Genomic DNA, 18,179 nt, shown 5'->3' with positions numbered 1-18,179 from the left:
CTCTGTCTATGCTGTCTTTAATTCCCTTTTGGCTGCTGCTTCTTCCCACACTTGTCGCTCTCTCCTTCACCCTCCTCCCCCTCAAGTTTATCTATGGTTAACTGATGAGTTAATGCATCCGGCAAATAACTCTCTTATAACAATCAGATTAAATTATTCTTTTTATTATTCAATGGATGAATTCAGATTAGTTTAGGGTTAATGTAATTAGTACGTAGCTTTGTTATAAGGACGGGATTAAATTAATTATTTTATTATTAAATGAATCAATTTAATTTTTATACTATTAAAAAGAATCAAATAAGTTTCGCTTGAGAGCGGAAAGAGACCTCTATAAATTCTCCAAGAATATTGTGAAGAATTAGAGATTAGTTGACTAAAGCGTGGATTGTTACTGTGAAGCATACTTATCAGAAATGCAATGGAGTTGCTAATAGGTTGAGTAAGATCGAATTGCTCGGTCTAGCAGAAGTTCAGGTTTTCCATACACCAGATGAAGCTTCGAAGTGTCTACATAATGCATTTATCTTTTAATGGGCTTACAAAAAGCAAAAATTAATCATTAGGCTCACTCCAATAAATACAAACTTTAAAAGGATTAATTTTTATAAATGTAAAATATACATTAAAAATAGGAGACAAATATTATTTAAGAATTAAACACCGAATTGATGCAGACATAAATATTTTCTCATAAGGGTTTGATTGAAAATGGAGCAAAAGGGGAAGGAAAAGAGGATATTGTCTAGGATATTATAATTAAATATGACCTACAATCATGTTGATTGAGGGGGCAATGTCTTTAACTTTTGCCAACTCAGAGCCTCAAACTCTCCAACTCACACCACTATCCACCCCTAATTGACCCCTCATTTTGCAATTTTTTTTAAATTTCTTTTATGACACTTGGTGGTTGGCCAACCCCTTCATCTTCACATTCACCACCCCTTATCAAATGAGAAATTGATCTACAAGAATATTCACTTTTTAAAATATATTACTTATATTATTATTTTATATATCAAAGTTCAAGAACTTCACAAATGTCTCTCATGCATTTGCTTTAAGATTGATTGATATATTTCTACTAAAATAATTAAGTAACTTGCAATATAGGATTGCTTTGTGAAATTTTTAAATTTTACCCCTTTTCTTAAATAATTAAGATTTTCTTTTCTTTGAATGATTTTAAAAACAAACCTTTTTTAAGTAACTTTTTCCTTTTAGAAATATTTATATTAAAAAAAGTAAAAAAAAATTGTCAGAGTTATGTGATCCGAATTTCGTTTGATCTAGTATGTAAAGTTAAAGTTGCAACTCACTTGTTAAAGAAATAAAATAGAGAGACAAAATAGGGATCTGTTGCAGATCATACTGCATAAATTGAATCCGTATGGGACTATATTTCTTTTATTAGATATTAATTATATCAAGGTTGTTTAACCCTTAAAATGTATATATCAAAATCTTCTGATATTATTATTTTCCAATATTAATAAATTTCTCCTAACCTTTCTGTGATTTCTGAAAAAGTATTTTCCATTGTAATTACCAGATAGAAGAATAGAATGGCATTTGCTTTCTGCAATACAGTTGGCCACGTTTCGTGTGGAGGCAAAGAGAAAGAGAGATGAGGTTTTAGTGTATGTACATCTGTGCAATCCTCACGTGGTCTGCCATTTCATCGTTGGGTTTCAAAATTCGTATAGTGTTTCGTATTTGTTTTATGCTTATCATATAAATATAAATGTTAAAAAAAGAATATATTAAATTTCTAAATTAATCATAAATATATAAAATTTGTTATTACTATAGCACCTCCTAACCCTCATATAGAATAATAATATGTTTCAACACACTCAAATTTATATCTTCTTGTCTTGGTAATAATATTGATGTCAATCGAACTAATACTTAAATCAGTTAAATGTAATATTAATATAAAAGTATATTAAGTTTAAGAACTTTATTAGATTTAAGGGTTAATATATTATTTGATACCTAAATTTAATATCCAGACTAAATGGTATAGTGTGACCTAATAAATATTTGGCATGTGTGTTTTAATAAAAAATAAATACCTAATTAAGACAAAAAAAAAAAGCTTAGGTACCAAACACTGAAGCCTACTTAACTGGGATAAAAATGAACTCAAAGTATAAAATTGAACATTGAAATCAAACTTAAGTACCAAATTGAAACAAAATAACTGAAGTACCAAATTGAAAATTGAAACTAAATTCATATACCGGATACTATATTAACCCTATATTTAAAGTAGTTTTAAAAGTATAGTTCAAAACCTAAATACTTAATTCTCTATATGAACAGTGTATAACAATAAGCCAAGGCAAAATTTGACAACTTTTGACAAGGTTTTCTTGTGCATTTGTTTATAAATAAACAATGACGAATGATCTTAAATTGCTATATTTGCGACCATTTCTCTTATATTAAAAGCTACCTTTTTCTAGTATTCTCATGCCACGTTTGGTTATCTGGGTAATAATATTAAGAAAAAGATTTATTAGTCAGAAATAAGAGTAAAAATTCTTGTAAAAAATAAGGTATTTTCAAAATAAGTCATGCAAATGATTAAATATTACTAATTAAATTAGTTTATTGATAATCCATAGACTAGGATATGTGAAAATTTTATTACTCCTACCTAACAAAGCACCTATGTTCATTTTACAATTTATATTTGAGGTTTGCAATAGAGGCTTAGTTTAGGAATGCTTCTTAAAAGCACTTTTGAAACAAAAACATTCATTACCAAACTATGTTTTTTTAAGAGAAAAAAATACTTCTCCCAAGTCAAAAATGGGTTTAAAAGCGCTTTTTTCAGAAGCTGAAAATTATAGCTTATCCTTAAAAGTACTTTTGAGAAACATTCCTAAATTAAGCCAGAATTTTTAAAGTTCGAAACTGTATTCTTTTTTACGAAATATAATATAGTTTACCTCTATATCAAACACTTGAGATCTAATGCTTCAAACTTTGAAACATGACATATTCTAACCTAAAAACATGTTCTCATTCAATGTTAGCATTATGTCACAAACTAGATAGTTGTATTTGAACTCAATGAGCCGGTAAATTAGGTTTTGTGTGATGCATGGCTATGATTTTCCATCCCCTCCCAAGAAAAAACAAAGAACAGTCACCATTGTGTATCACATGGATTGGTAGAAAGAAATAATAGAAAAGACAAAGAAATTTCCAGTTATAAAAAAGTGGTGCAACCAATCACTTTTGGAGAAGAAAGATTCTCCCACCCTTTTCTTAAAAAAGAAACTCACACTCATCATTCATATCTAACTCCTTGATTTCATCATTCATTTTTTTTCTTTGACCATTTTTATTTATAATCAACCTTCTTGTTCTCCTACAAATCAACTAATAGATATATAGTTAATCACACAAGAAACTAAACATACAAAAACTCCAAACTCATATCCTTCTGTTTTTACAAAAGAATCCACAAAGTAAGAATAACTCATTTGCATTTTTTGTGAATGTGTTGGGGTTAGAGATGACAATAAAGCAAGACGAGTCGTTTTTCTAGTTGTTTATCTTATCTTGTTTTTATGCATATACAGGAGCGAAACTAAGGGCTGATAGGGGTCGTGGTTTCCAATAACATTGATAATTTTTTATTTAGCCTTAATAAAAGTAAAATTATAGTTTGGCCCTCCTAAAAATAATAAAAATTTGATTTAATCCTTTAAAAATTATAAAGATATAGGCTATTGTGCATTTTTTACTTTCATAAAAATTACAATTTAATTTCAACCCCCCTAAAAAAATTTTCTAACTTCGCCCCTGTGCATATATTTATATATCTAAACTTGGCTTACTTTAATTTCATCGTCTCGACCTTTAGATATTTTACTCGATTCAAATTTGACTTGTCTCCAAATTTTACATAATATTCTATATTATATTAATTTTTACAAACCTAAACTAAATATATATTATTAGATATATATTGTAAACAATAATGACATGACATATTACTATATATAATCTTTTATGACATATAATGTTCTTGCTCTCTTTTTTTAACTGTAACTACTCGATTTTCAGTGGTGTCGGAAACAGTGGTTCGAGACCACCAAATCCGACGAGTAAGCTCATAAATTTTATTATTTAGTATTTATGAGTCAAACATGATTTTAGAAAGATTTTTGAATTAGTAATTTAAGTTTATAATGAATTATTAGGCTCGGGTAACAAAATCTTAGGTCAAGTGGTTAGAAAATGAGGTATCGAGACCTCGTTTCTATAAACCGAGCCGTAAATATTTTTATAAATATTTAAGGAGTGTTATTAAGGTAATATTAAAATTTTGTTAGAAAAATTTAACATTTTGATAGTTAATTAATTAAAAAGGACTAAATTGAAAAAGGTGAAAAACTTGTTAATTGAAAGAAATAGTGATTAAATGGCTTAAATGGTAAATAAGGGGGACTTAAAGAGTAAACGAGCCAAAAGGAGATGGCTGAGGCGGCATAAGCAAAGAAAAATAATGAAATTATGTGATTTAAGGGTAAAATTGGAAATAAAATGAAATTAAAATAACCAAATTGGATTTTTAATAGTTTCTAGGCAATTCTTCTTCAAATTTCTGTCCAAAAACACCATTGAAGAGCTCTTAAAGCTGGTTTTCATATTTTAGCTTCATATGAGTTTAATTCTTGCCATTTTCTTATAATTTTTATGTTTTTGAGATTGTTACAATTAGGTCCAATTAAATCTTACCTTAGTTTTTGATTTTGTTAAAGATTTTTAAAATTACCATTAATGAATAATGGATTTTTTGATGAAATAATATGGATTTAGAGCTTTAATTTAATTGTATGATGATTTTATAATGTGATTTTGTTAGATGTTGATTTTAGGACCAAATTGTGAAAATGTTAAATATTAGGGTTTAGTATTAAATTTCTATTTATCAAAGGCTGTATTATAGCTTAGAATATTTAGATAAATTATCAATTAAGAAAAATTAGTTCATTTGATAGACTAATTAGTTAAGGGACAAAATTACAAAAGTTGTAAAAGTTGGGATAATTGTGTAATTTAAAAAATTGAAGGGTATTAATTGTGAAGTGAATTGAAACAGAAATATATGCTAATGAACGAGCAATTTTATATTTTCGATCAAAATGCCCCTGAATATTGGTATTTCTACAATTTAACCAAGTAAGTTCGTGCGGTTAGAGTTTAATATTTATAATGACTTGATGAACAGTATTATGTATTTATTCTATTGTTGAAAATAAAATATTGTTAAAGTTATAAATTTGAACTGAATATTCAAATTAAATGGAACGTGGGATTTGAGTACATTCGGCATTCAGCGAACTGATGGCAATGGAGGAAAATGACAGCAAATTACCAAGTAAACCGAGGTTCAACATTTGTTGCGAACTCTCGTGTTTTACTTTTCGTTTAGCTCTTACGAGCTTTTGTTCAAATCTTATGAGTTCGACTCTTATGAGCTTTTGTTCAACTCTTATGAGTTTCCGTTCAGCTCTTACAAGCTTCTGTTCAAACCTTATGGGTTTCTGTTTAGCTTTCGAGCTTCTGTTAACGATGTACTCAAATTCGTAAGTCGTTCTTCGAATGGTAAAATATCTGGAATTGTCTTGGATGATATATGTATATGAAAAAATGGTAAGAGATAGAAACTCAAGTATGACATATTGAGATAATAAGATTATAGATGTTGAAATTATATAAAAAAATGTTCAAGTACGCTAACAAGTGTTGTTGTTTGATGCTTAGGCAAGTGCCAAGCTTTTGGTTGAATGGTAAAATGTTTAATTATACGATGCATTGAAATGGTAAATGGTAAATGCTCAAATGAAAGTATACTTGTGCTCATGAAAGAGTGGAAAGTTTTAAGTTATACAATTTCTTATGAAATGACTTAATATGTGATTAATTTAAAAAGGGCTATGTTTGCATGCCCTAGCTTGTGGCTATGGTGGTATGATATGCTTATGACTTGTGTGTTATGCATATGGAATGAGTGTGATAAGTAGATAAATACAATTGTGAATAAAGAAATTTGGAAGAGTATAAAGTTGTTTAAAACTCTACTATACTTGGGATAATATGTATAAGAGATGCTATGGAGTTACTCATTTTGTGAGTTGTTGAATATGGTTTCTTGAATCGTGTGGCATCAGTAAATGTTTATTCTTGATAAATGTAAATTTCATAATGAAATGAATTGATATGATTAAAGTTTATACGAGCTTACTAAGCATTCATTGCTTATTTATTTGTATTTCTTTACTTTTCTGATCATCGAAAGCTTGATTGGGTTGGAAGCTTATCGAAATTATATCTCACTATCCATATTCTATCGGTACTTTCGAATGTTTTTATTTTGGTTATAATGGCATGTATAGGTATTTTGTTTAATGTTGGCCTATATGTAATTTGTTGAGATTTGCCACTTATTTTGGCTTGTTTTGGATGCCTAATTATGACTTATTGATATGTATAAAATTGATTGTAGGTTGACACAAAATTTGGTGAGAAATATGGCTTGTAAAATGGCCTATTTTAACACGGGCAGAGACATGGGCGTGTGTCTTAACCGTGTGTAACATACGGCCAAGTGACAAGGCCGTATGTCCCCTGTATCTTTTAAGAATGTAAGTCAGTATGCTCACACGGCCTATAGCACACTAGCGTGTGACTTAGCCGTGTGATTCAAGTCAGTAAGCACCTTAATTTGGACAAGGGCTGGGATATGACCGTGTGCCCCTATTTCGAATGCCCACACAGTTTGAGACACGGGCGTGTCTCTTGACCGTGTAAGCCACACTGCCTGGCCACACGGGCGTGTGTCTTCTACTCCTTTGAAAATTTTTGATATTTTTGGAAATTCTCTGAGTTCCCGATTTAGTCTCAGTTTATTTCTAATGTGTATTTTGGACCTCGAAGGCTCATATAAGGGACAATATGATTGATTATAATTAGTTTCTGTTATGAATGGTAAATGATATTAAATGTCCATAATTGATCTGTAAGTTACGTAATACTCCGTAACCTTATTTCAACGACGGATATGGGTAGGGGTATTACGTTAACATTATTAACAATAATGGTTAATTTTCAATTTCGATCCCTCAACTTTTAATTATATAAAGATTTTCAAATTTCAACTTTGGTCTTTATACTATACTCAAATTTGAGATATGATCTTTATACTTTAATTTTTGACATAATTTGATACATTGACGTTTACAATGTCATTAGTTAGTATAAATATTTTATTCTAATTAAAATGCTTACATAAATTTAAAGAATTGTTATCATCGTTAATTTTTTGTTAAATTGAAGTCCATCACAATGTCATTCTTTATGACATAATTATCGAATGAGTACTTTTTATAAAATTTTAGAATACCACACTAACAAATTTAATAAAAGAATTTTAACGGTGATGACAACTAGACATGAATTTTTAAATTTGAAAAATTAAAAAAAAAAACTAAATTCTTAAAAATAAAAATATGATGACTAAATTCTAAATATATAAATAGTTCAGAAATTTGGAGCATATTATAACATTTTAAATTTCAACTTTTTAGTCTAAAAATAACTAACCCAACATAAAGTCCCCTTAAAATAATAAAATTTTTATAAAATTACATATTAGTATAACGATAAAATTATACTTCGATCATCTCCAGTTTTCTTAAAATAATTTTCTAATTTCATCCATGACGAGAATAATGTTATCCGTAATATCTATTTTATATGGTGTATTTAATTAATTTATTCTACCGGTATTAGTCTGATATAATTGTATTTTATGCCTAAATGACAGCTAAGCTAAAGAGTTAAGTAGGGATTAAGCATTTTATTGGGGCATTTGGAAAGTGGGACTCACACCAATACTAGGAAAGATGTGGGTACCTCACGTGATCATCTGCACTGATGTTGAAGCTGCAACTCAGACGTTTTTGACTCTGACCGTTTCCTTTGAAAATAATAATAATAATTCCCATTGTAATACGGCCTTGGCCCATAGAAAATAAAACCATTTTGTGTGTGAGTTTTCTTTTTCTTTTTTTTTTCTTTTTTTTTCAATTTGATCCTAGTAAAAGGTTTTTATCGAAAATATTTATTTTTAGATTATGAAGAAATTATTTTATGAATCATTTTTACCGCATTATTTATGATCCATTTTTAATTATTTAATGGTATTTCAGTTATTTTTTTTGTCATTGATATAGAATTTTGATAATTTTTTTACTTTAAAACCTGAACTCTAAATCTCGAACCCCGAATCTTAGACCTTTTATATTGAGTTTAAGGTTTAAGAGTTATATTTTAAGATTTGGGGTTTGAGGTTTTAGATTTAGAGTTTTAGGGTTTGAATTCTAAGTTTAAGGTTCAAGATCTAAAGTAAAAAAAATTACCAAAATTATGTATTGATGACATGAAAAAAATTATTGAAATGTTATTAAATAATTAGAAATAAACGGTGAATGATATGATAAGAAGTGTCTATAAAATAATTTCTCTAAATTATAAGACATAAAAAAAATTATATAATAAATATATTTATAAAAATTGATAACAATAGGTATCACTTATTATGATGCCTTAAATAAGGATGTAGCCACAGTGAAGTAAAGGTGTTAGCTCCCTTACTAAATAGGTAAATTACTCTTTAACCTCTCTTAAAAATTAAAAAAAAAATCAATTTAGGCTATTTTTAACTTCTCATTAAATGCAAATTTTATGTTAATAATTTAATTTAAATATTTTTAATATAAAATTTAAAATTTTATCTCACCTCTCCCCAAAATAATTTTATTTTTATTTTTCTTTAGTGTTAATTTCAAATCTCATCATTAATATTTTTTTTTCGAAATTTTACATAAAATATAAAAAGGCAAAAGTTAAAATAAGTTGTAAGTCGCTATACTCTTCCTAAATCTGGAATCTAGCCCATTTATTTTTATTTCTTAGAGTTTAGTTATTATACTTTTCAATTTTCAAAATTCAAGTCTAATCGTTAAATTTTTTTGTTAAATCCACGAGCGTGACATTTTAGAATTAAAAAAAAACTCACTTCGGTAACTATGTAATAAATGAAATAACATTGTAATAAATTTAAATTTAATAGAAGAATTTTAATATTATTAACTATTAGAGTTACATTTTTAAATTTGAAAAATAAAGAGACTAAATTCCTTAAAATAAAAGCAGAGAGTCTAAATTCAAAATGTACAAAGATTAATGGACGGTACAAATATAATTACAAATGTAAACTTACTAAAATTGTTTGTTTGTTTTTTTCATTCAACGGCAATGATTAATTATTATTCCAACTTTTTTCTCGATACAACATTAGAGATAGATGATAAGTGTCACACGATTTGAATTCGTATTAAACAGTTATCTGAAAATAACTTTAATCATCGTTCTATACAAATCATAAAATTATTATTGCAATTTCTTTGAATATATAATTTGAAAATTATATAATCATACATATTATATTAAAATATTTATCATCATATAATTTGGTGAAAATAAAATAAAATAAAATCCCCTATAATCACGCCTTTAACATCGATACAATGCTTCATTTCCCCATGTCTTATAAAATACATTTTTAAATATTGTATATATATATATAAAATTTTAAATTTATTTTTAAAATAAAAAATAAAAATAAACAGTAATTATCCATTTATAAATATGAATAAAATTAGATAAAATTTATATATAAATAATTAAATATGATCAAGTCTAGATGTATGAAATTTTTTAAAATTATAAAAAAAAAGACATTTTAATTTATTTTTAGTAAAAATGTTTATTTGGGCCGGTTTATTTTTGTTTAGACCGACGTGCATGCAGATTCGATAAACCTGCCTGGAGAGAGGATCTAAATCCATCGTCCAAAACGACATTTCCTTAGGACTTCACGTTGCGTACCTCAAAATTCAGTTAACTTTGTGGGTCCCTTTCCGTTTTGTTCCACGGCTTTTAGCTGTCTCTTTAGTTTTTCTATATGTTTTCTGCCTCTTTCCTTCTACGCTCCGGCCTTACCACCTCTTCACGCGCTTCTATTTTTTTTCCCTTTTAATTGAAATATTGTTATTTTGAAGAAAAATAAAATACTTCAACTATTATAAAACAAAAAATTAATTTTTAGATAGCATACTAAAAATTATTTAAATTAATTTCATAATAATATAAAAAATTTTAGAAACTATTATTCGGGCTTCTAAGTATATCGTTATAAAAGAAGATGATTATAAAAAAAACTATTTAAATTTCGAACTAATTTCGCCAACGAGACATTGTCATCGTTGGCAAAAGCTGGACCTTTGAATTCTTTGTACTCAAATTCAAGTTCATTATGTGTAATTATCATGTATAACGTATTGAATAGTAAATTAAAGAAATCACGAGATGTGACATAATAATTATTAATCTCGTTCTTTAATTATATAGTTGGGAGTTCGATTCTTATTAATAAGAGCAGAATACATTTTATGATGAGTCGTAAAACAACTCGAGGTAAGTTTGATAAATACCCTAATATGGGATTTGGTTAACCTTGGTTAAGTGGATTACAAAAGATTTGTGTATAAATGTGTGATCACGTTGATAATGTAGTTATAAGCACAAAGTCTATCTGTCTTGCCTATCTGTCTCCTTTTTTAATTTTCTTCCATTTCTTTATTTCCTTCCCTCCCACTCTTCTTCCTCCTTATATTCTTCCTTTCCCTCCCTATTTCCTTCTTGGGTTCCTCTCGGTTTTTTCCCTTTTCTTCTCTCTATCCAAATCCAAACACCTCTTTTTTCGCAAAATTTTCTAAGTTTTAGCCATTTAGAAAAAAACTTTTTGTTGTTAAAGGCCATGACTATGAGTAACAATATTGGGCAATTTGGTGACACAACTTTAACCAAAGTTTTCGTTGGAGGGTTAGCTTGGGAAACTCCCAGAGAAGCCATGAGAGAGCACTTTGAGAAGTATGGTGAGATCCTTGAAGCTGTGATTATTTCTGATAAAGTCACTGGCAGATCCAAGGGTTATGGATTCGTAAGTTCCTTTTCACTTAAATGGACCTGGTTTCACCTGATTCGTTTCTAGAACTTAATTTGTTTTTTTTTTAACATTTTTTTGGGATTTTTTTAGGTTACGTTTAAGGAAGCTGAAGCTGCTAAGAAAGCTTGTGAGGATGCTAACCCTATCATAAACGGCCGCCGAGCTAACTGCAACCTCGCCTCACTCGGCGCTCGCCGCCCGAGGTCCGCCTCCACTGCTCCTCCACAACAAGGTATTTGCGTGTAATAATAATAGATTATCAAATATTATTAATAACATAAACTCTGGATGGTGGGTGATGGCATTTTTGTGAATATAAGCATCATGGGGGGTCTAATTTTGATCAATGAAATTGAAGGATCGAACGTTGGACCGAGGGCCACATCGGCTGCTCCTGCCAATCATGTGCAGTGGTTTTACCCAGCAGTGGGGACACCTGCGTCACCCTTTCATCATCAGCATCATCAGGCCGTTCCTTTTTTTGGGTATATATTCCCCTTTAATTTCATTAGTTTTAAATTGAAGTTGCATGGTAGTAAATGGTAGACTTTGCCTTATCTTATAATTGTCTATTTACACTTGGTTCAGATACTCTCCCACCTACATTCCCACAGATATGAGCTACAATCATGTAAGTGGTTTTTCTTTCCTGTGTAAATTGTAGTCAATGCTACAACTCCATGTGATTTTCAATGTTTTCTGGACTGGTGGTTGATCGGGTCATTTTATCAGTTGTTTAATTTAATCGATTTAATTGATTCGATTAAAAAATATTATTTTTATTGTATCAATTTTCGAATCAATCGGTTCAAAGCTCTTCGTTGGGCGGATATTTTGACAATTCTCAATTCAACCGATTGATTCGATTCGGACAACATTGGTGATTTTTCAATTAGATCTGTCCGCTGATGGTAGAATTTTGTAGTTTGAGCCAAACTTTTAGTCTTTAAATTTGATAATTAGATCTATTTTAGTTTTTAAATTTAACAAATGTAAAAGTTTAATGAGATGATATAATCTCGGAGTGTCAAGTCATTAAATCTTATTAGAATTTACGTGTAGAAATCGAAATGAATTTAGTTATCAAGTTTAAATATCAAAGTAAATAAAAAACATGTACTAAAATAAATTTAGTTATCAACTTAGGAAATAAATGTTATATTAACTTTTTTTTTAATTAAAGTGTCTAAAATTCTAGTGTATATGATGGTACAACAGAAGCTGAGCTACAGTGGAGGATCCTACATGAATGGACATTTCTCTCAAGTGTATCCAGCAGGGCAGGCTGTCGTAGGTGCAAATACATTGATGCCAATGTACCCGTTCTATCATTACCATCAATCACAAACGATGGGATTACCAGCAGCAGCCACCCACATCTACCCATCAACAACAGCTGGGCCCATCACCACAATCCCTGCAGCCGCCGCCGCTGCTGCTATCATCTCTAAACCTGCTGCAGCAATGGCTCCAAATTCAGGTAAACAACAAATCCTTTGAAACTTCATGATGGTGATTCACATGGTAACATGCTTACCTTCACCTTCACAAAAAAATCTATAATAAGTTTTATGTCTAAACGGTCTAATGAAATGACTTATGGTGTCACGTGATCCCCTGTTTGAGATTTTGGGGGGTGGGGGGATTTGGGTCCACTGCCAACTGGCTATTCCAGGAAACCATGTGCTGGGGGTTGGGATTCAGCAAGTTTTATATTGAAATCTGTTGAAGGGAGGTTGGTCTTTAATCCTCGATAGAAAATAGTGTCTCATTTGGAGGTTTTGTCTCTCATTTAAGGGAGCGTTTTGGTCAATGGTTGGTGTAAATACGACCTGCAAGGTCACGAAAGATGTCAGTATCGTTAGAAATATTAATTATACAAGTTTAAGGTCTTATAAGGCTTTAATTGATGATTTGATTTCTACAAAAACAACTTGCATAGCTAATATTTCCAATAATATTGACACTTTTCTCATGAACTTGCCGGTTGTATCTACAACAACCATCTATCAAGTTGAGGGCTCAGATCAACTTCCCCTAAACAAATCTCTTAAAATGTTTTAGTTTTATTTTTTTATATGATTAGAGAAATAAGTTTGTGATTAGGACATAAATTTCTGGTTTGTCATTTTGCTTTTATATTTTCTTTATTACTATTAAATAATAGAAAAACTGATAATAAAAAGACAGTTTGCTTGGCTGTGGAATAGGTACAGTTGGCACAGGTGAAAGCTTGAAGAAGATTGGTTAAAGAGGGGGACTTAATTAGTTGGCAAAAAATAACAATTTGGGAAGTTGGAAAAGCTGCTCAGACCAACATCATATTATCTGATCTGTAATTTCCAATGTATATTTTTTTATGAAACCAGAAAATTATTGTTTAATTAATATTTATTCTTAACTAGATGTTTCATAGCATTCTTTCATTATCTTTTATCTACATCTAAGCTGGTCTTATGGACTTTTAGGAAGAGAAAGACAAAAAAAAAGAAAAAGAAAAAAAGCTCTTTGTAACAAAGTCTAGGTGATTTTTAATTATTTGTTATCTAGTGGATTAAGAGTCAACCACCAAACCATGTTTTAATATGATGAGATTGTTTTAATTTTTTCATGGGAAAGAATAGGGATTTGTCTAGGATGGAACATATCTTGAATTTAAAATTTGATATTAAATTCGATTTTAATGTTTAATTTGGTGTTTGTATTTTTTCTTCCTGAATTTGATATTTATGTATGGTTTTAATGTTCAATTCAGCATGACAATGAATATTTTGATACATATGTTTTAGTAAAAGATTATATACTTAACTGAGACAAAAAAATTTAGATATCAAATTAAACATTAAAGCCAAATTAATGTAGTTAATTGGGGGGGATTCAAGTATCAAATCGAAAAAATTAGACATCAACTTGAACATTGAAGTCAAATTTAGCTACCAAATTTGAAAAAAAAAAAACTTAAACACCAAATTGAATATTGAAGCCAAAATTAATCTAATTAATAATCATTCTCATGCATAAAATTAGCGTTTTAGCTTTTTTTTTTCATTACAATAGATTAAAAAGTGGATTAAGTAATTGCTATAATGACAAAAGACTTGCGTTGATATCAAATATTCTGATCACAAGAGACATAGTTCAAAAGAATGCACAACAAAAAAATAAGGCTCCTAAGTCTCTTGGGGATATTTCCCCTTCTTCAATAAAGCAACGAAAACTTTCGTCTTATCATAAGAAGCCATTCTAAATACACAAGCAAGTGAGAAAAATAACAATGAAGCTCCAAAGAGAATTAAGAGGCACAAAGAAAAGAAGAGATACATATCTTATAATCACCAGCTAAAGTTGTCATCATGGATTCCATCAACAAATGTTGAATGTCAATACCCAAATATTGGGTTAAAGTACGGTAGACTTCTACCTCCACCTTCGACTTTGACATTGATGGAGTCCCTAAATATATGTGCTCCCTCTGTGGGTACTATTATAGATTCTTAGGATTGATTTTAGAATTTTAATTTATTTTTTTTATTTATTTAAAATATAGACTTGTATATAAACACACTAACTCAAGAGATGAAATACGATGAATTTCTCTCTTTTATATTTTTATATATTTTCTTTTCTCCATTTATGATAACATGATATCAGAGCCTTTTGGCTCAATTTAGTGAGTTCATGTTTGTTATTTTTGAACGCGAACTGTTAGAGTATTTTTGGGTGAGTTTTTCAAAGTGCTCATTTGGGTACATTGCTGATACAAGCGCCACCAGATCTACGATTGAATTGCAGTTCCCGACATCCAACAAGGTCACGCATAAGCATAATGCACCTCTAGAGTATTTAGATTCTTGAAAATCATTACTTTTTCAAGTACCTCATTAACGTTGTTACTTTTAACATTTCAACCTATCAACTCTTAACACGTGTCTAAAAATTTTCAATCAATTATAATTCTTTGTAATTAATTAATTTCCTTTTTTATTTTGTATTAATTAAAAATAAATTAAAAAAACCTTTACTTGATTAACTCATCTTCTTCATTTCTTCTTCTCTAGTTTCAACCAAAAATCAATAACAAGAAACTCTACCTGGTTTTCATTTCTTCTTCTCTAGTTTCAACCAAAAATCAATAACAAGAAACTCTACCTGGTTAATATAATATCCTCTCTCTTTTTTTCTTCTTCAATCTTGTCTTTGAATGTAAAATTCCTTTTGAAAAAAATACAAAAAATGAAAAGTGGGTATTAAAAAAAAAAGAACAATCAACATGAAAAAAACAAATATGAGATTGTTACGATTGATCAAGAAGAAGAAGATAACATATATGAGAGAAAAGAAACAAGAGAAATGAAAGAGAAACAGAATCCAATAACAACCTCAATATTGGCATGCCTTTCTTTCTTTTTCATTCAACTTGAAAAGGAAACTAATTAACAACCTTCATGGCCATTACAGTAAATGGCAAAACAACTAAATCAGTGTTCGCACCGTTTAGTTAAATGGCTAAACAAATTGTTTCACTAAAACAAAAACCCACTATTTTGTAACCTTAAAATCCCCCCTTAAAACACAATGTATTAAACAGTGGAACAACGACTATAACAAATTTTCAAATAATAACAAAATTACAAAAGTTTCCATATCAATTACCTCCTTCCCAAAAATATCCTTGTCCTCAAGGATCAAAGGTGGGAAACCTCTACTGAAATTTCGGGCACGATTCCCATGTAGAAACCTCAGGTAAGGTATTGGTCCACTCAATGAAGACTTTAATACTGGTTTGGCTTCCTTTTCAAACCATCCTTTTGTTAGTGATTTGAATTGGTTCTTTGGTTAAGGCTCTATCAATGCCTACCAAGAGAAGATGCTTTTGGAGAGGAACTTTCCTAATCTGTTTCTTCAACTGTGACACATGAAGTGTGGGATGGATGTAAGACCTTAGTGGAAGCTTCAGTTGATAAGCCACCTACCCAACTTTAAATTCAATCACAAAAGGTCTAAAGAATTTGGGAGCCAGCTTCTAATTCAAAATCCTTCTAGCTATAGTATTCCTGTAGGGTTGAAGTGTCAAGTAGACATAGTCCCCCACTTGAAAAGACATATCACTCCTCTTTCTATCTGCACATTGCTTCATCCGGTCTTGTACCCTCAAATGAAATTAAATAAGCTCTATTGCAGCCTCTCTTTGCTTCAAGCTTCCAACAAACTTATCCACGGTAGACAATCCAACTAAATAAGGCAAGTGGTGTGGTGGACTTTGGCCATATAAGGCCTCATACGAGGTAGTCTGGATGGCTGAATGGAAAGTAGTGTTGTACCACCACTAAGCCAAGAGCAACAACATGGCCTAATCCCCTGGCCCATCACCACACATGGCTCAAGTATCCTCCAAGCAACCATCAGACTCTAGATGATAGGTTGTAGAAAGATGTAGCTTAATCCCTAGCCTGTTGAACAATTCTTTCCAGAATTGGCTAACAAACACTTTGTCTTGATCAGAAACAATGATTTCTAAGGCCACATGTAGTTTGTAGATGCCATTCAAGTATTTTTGGGCTACTGACATGGATATAAAGGGATGTGATAGAGTAAGGAAATGTCCACATTTGGTTAGTTTGTCAACAACCAGAACGGTGTTTTTACCTTTCGAGCTAAGTTGTCCCTTGATGAAACCCATACTCATTGCTGCCCATGCTTGTTGGGAAATAGGCAATGGTTGGAGTAACCCAGGAAATGGAATTAAGTCATTCCTCAAATCACCAAGAGCCCTAATCACCAACTTCCCCTTTCTTATAAGGACTCTACCATCCTATGAGTACTTGGGATGCAATGAGGCTTGCTATTGTATATTAGAACAGATCTTTTGGAGCTTGGGATCCATCAACCAAGAATCTTGGGCCCTGCTCCAGAGGTTAGAAGTAACTTTGCTCCCAGTCAGTTGTAACAGTTGAGTTGTCTGGTTTTGAGGCCTTCTTGAAAGAGCATCAGCCACCACATTTAGTGCTCATTTCCTATATGTGACCACAAAGTCATACCCTAGCATCTTAGCAACCCACATTTGCTGGTAAGATGTAATGTTTTGTTGTTCATTCAAAAAATTGAGGCTTTGGTGATTAGTCTAGATCTAAACCTCCAAAGCACATATGGGTCCACTTCTTCACTGCCAAGAGTACTGCCAACATTTCTTTGTCATAAATAGAAAGGGCCTAATGTTTAAGCCCCAAAGCCTTGCTGAAAAAGGTCAAATGCCTCCCTTTCTAGTGTAATACAACTCCCACACCATGAGCTGTAACACCACTCCCTTGACTCAATTGTCAAGTCTAAGTTACAGGATGCTACAATTGTTGTTGAAGCAACTATCGACGAAAACATTAAAAATCAACCATTCAAACATATAAACATTTCAAAATTTCAGTCATTATATGATCAGTAGAATTTCTCGAGACTCAAACGAACATATGAAACCTTAATTGTTAATTCGTACATGGAATAGGATTCAATTGTAAAATTTTAAAATAAGTACCAATACCCCTTAAAAGGTATCGATACCAAACTTAGTTTTGATATTTGGAAAATTCATCCTTAAATCAATAAGTATTGATACTTGAATCATGGTATCGATACTCATTTACAAGTATCGATACCAAATTTTAGAATCGTTATTATTTTGTGATTTTGTTTCTTTTGTAAAAACTAATCAAGTCGTAGTGTATCGATACCCTTGTAAAGTATCGGTACCTTGATGTAGAGTATCGGTACTTTAGTCCTATATCAATACTGTTTTGCATTCTGTTTGTTTGAAAACTAAATAAAAAATGCTCAGTATCAATACTGTTAATAAGGTATCAATAAGTTAAAGGCAATGTGTCAAAAAAATTTCATTTTAGTGCCCATTTCATGCTTAAAACAATTCAAACACAATTGTTACTTAAAATCACATAACAACCCTTCACTAAACCAATTCAAGGCCTACACCAAACATCCATGTTACCATTTCCAAATACAACCAAACCATAATTTACTTCTATAAACTTAAACATTAACAATTTCATATTCAAGTATTAACCATGGTCTA

The 18,179-nt window shown here is 30.4% G+C and overlaps 1 protein-coding gene across 3 annotated transcripts; it reads left to right on the top strand.

Moving 5' to 3' along the window:
• Window positions 1-10,559: 10,559 nt before the first annotated feature.
• LOC107934166 (probable RNA-binding protein ARP1) lies at window positions 10,560-13,719 on the top strand. 3 transcript variants are annotated; one of them, XM_016866531.2, is made up of 6 exons: window positions 10,560-11,095; window positions 11,192-11,333; window positions 11,460-11,586; window positions 11,690-11,732; window positions 12,320-12,581; window positions 13,312-13,719. In XM_016866531.2, exons 1-6 carry the CDS (start codon window positions 10,913-10,915, stop codon window positions 13,350-13,352), a joined length of 798 nt encoding a protein of 265 aa, XP_016722020.1. In that variant the 5' UTR covers window positions 10,560-10,912; the 3' UTR covers window positions 13,353-13,719. The 3 variants fall into 3 exon arrangements, with proteins under 3 accessions (XP_016722020.1, XP_016722021.1, XP_016722022.1); XM_016866532.2 differs by having other exon boundaries at window positions 10,577-11,095; window positions 13,318-13,719; XM_016866533.2 differs by having other exon boundaries at window positions 10,577-11,095; window positions 13,292-13,719.
• The last annotated feature ends 4,460 nt before the right edge of the window (window positions 13,720-18,179 follow it).

Source organism: Gossypium hirsutum, chromosome A10, assembly GCF_007990345.1.
Source record: "Gossypium hirsutum isolate 1008001.06 chromosome A10, Gossypium_hirsutum_v2.1, whole genome shotgun sequence".
In the NCBI taxonomy this organism is placed as follows: domain Eukaryota; kingdom Viridiplantae; phylum Streptophyta; class Magnoliopsida; order Malvales; family Malvaceae; genus Gossypium; species Gossypium hirsutum.
The sequence above is the reverse complement of the archived record's forward strand: the minus strand, read 5'-3'. Positions and strand labels throughout refer to the sequence as shown.

Bases quoted from the DNA above. Each gene is read 5' to 3' on its own strand.
- LOC107934166 (XM_016866531.2), top strand. From the start codon at position 10,913: ATGACTATGAGTAACAATATTGGGCAATTTGGTGACACAACTTTAACC. The intron at 11,096-11,191 runs GTAAGTTCCTTT...GGATTTTTTTAG, and splicing joins GATCCAAGGGTTATGGATTC to GTTACGTTTAAGGAAGCTGA. The intron at 11,587-11,689 runs GTATATATTCCC...CACTTGGTTCAG, and splicing joins CAGGCCGTTCCTTTTTTTGG to ATACTCTCCCACCTACATTC.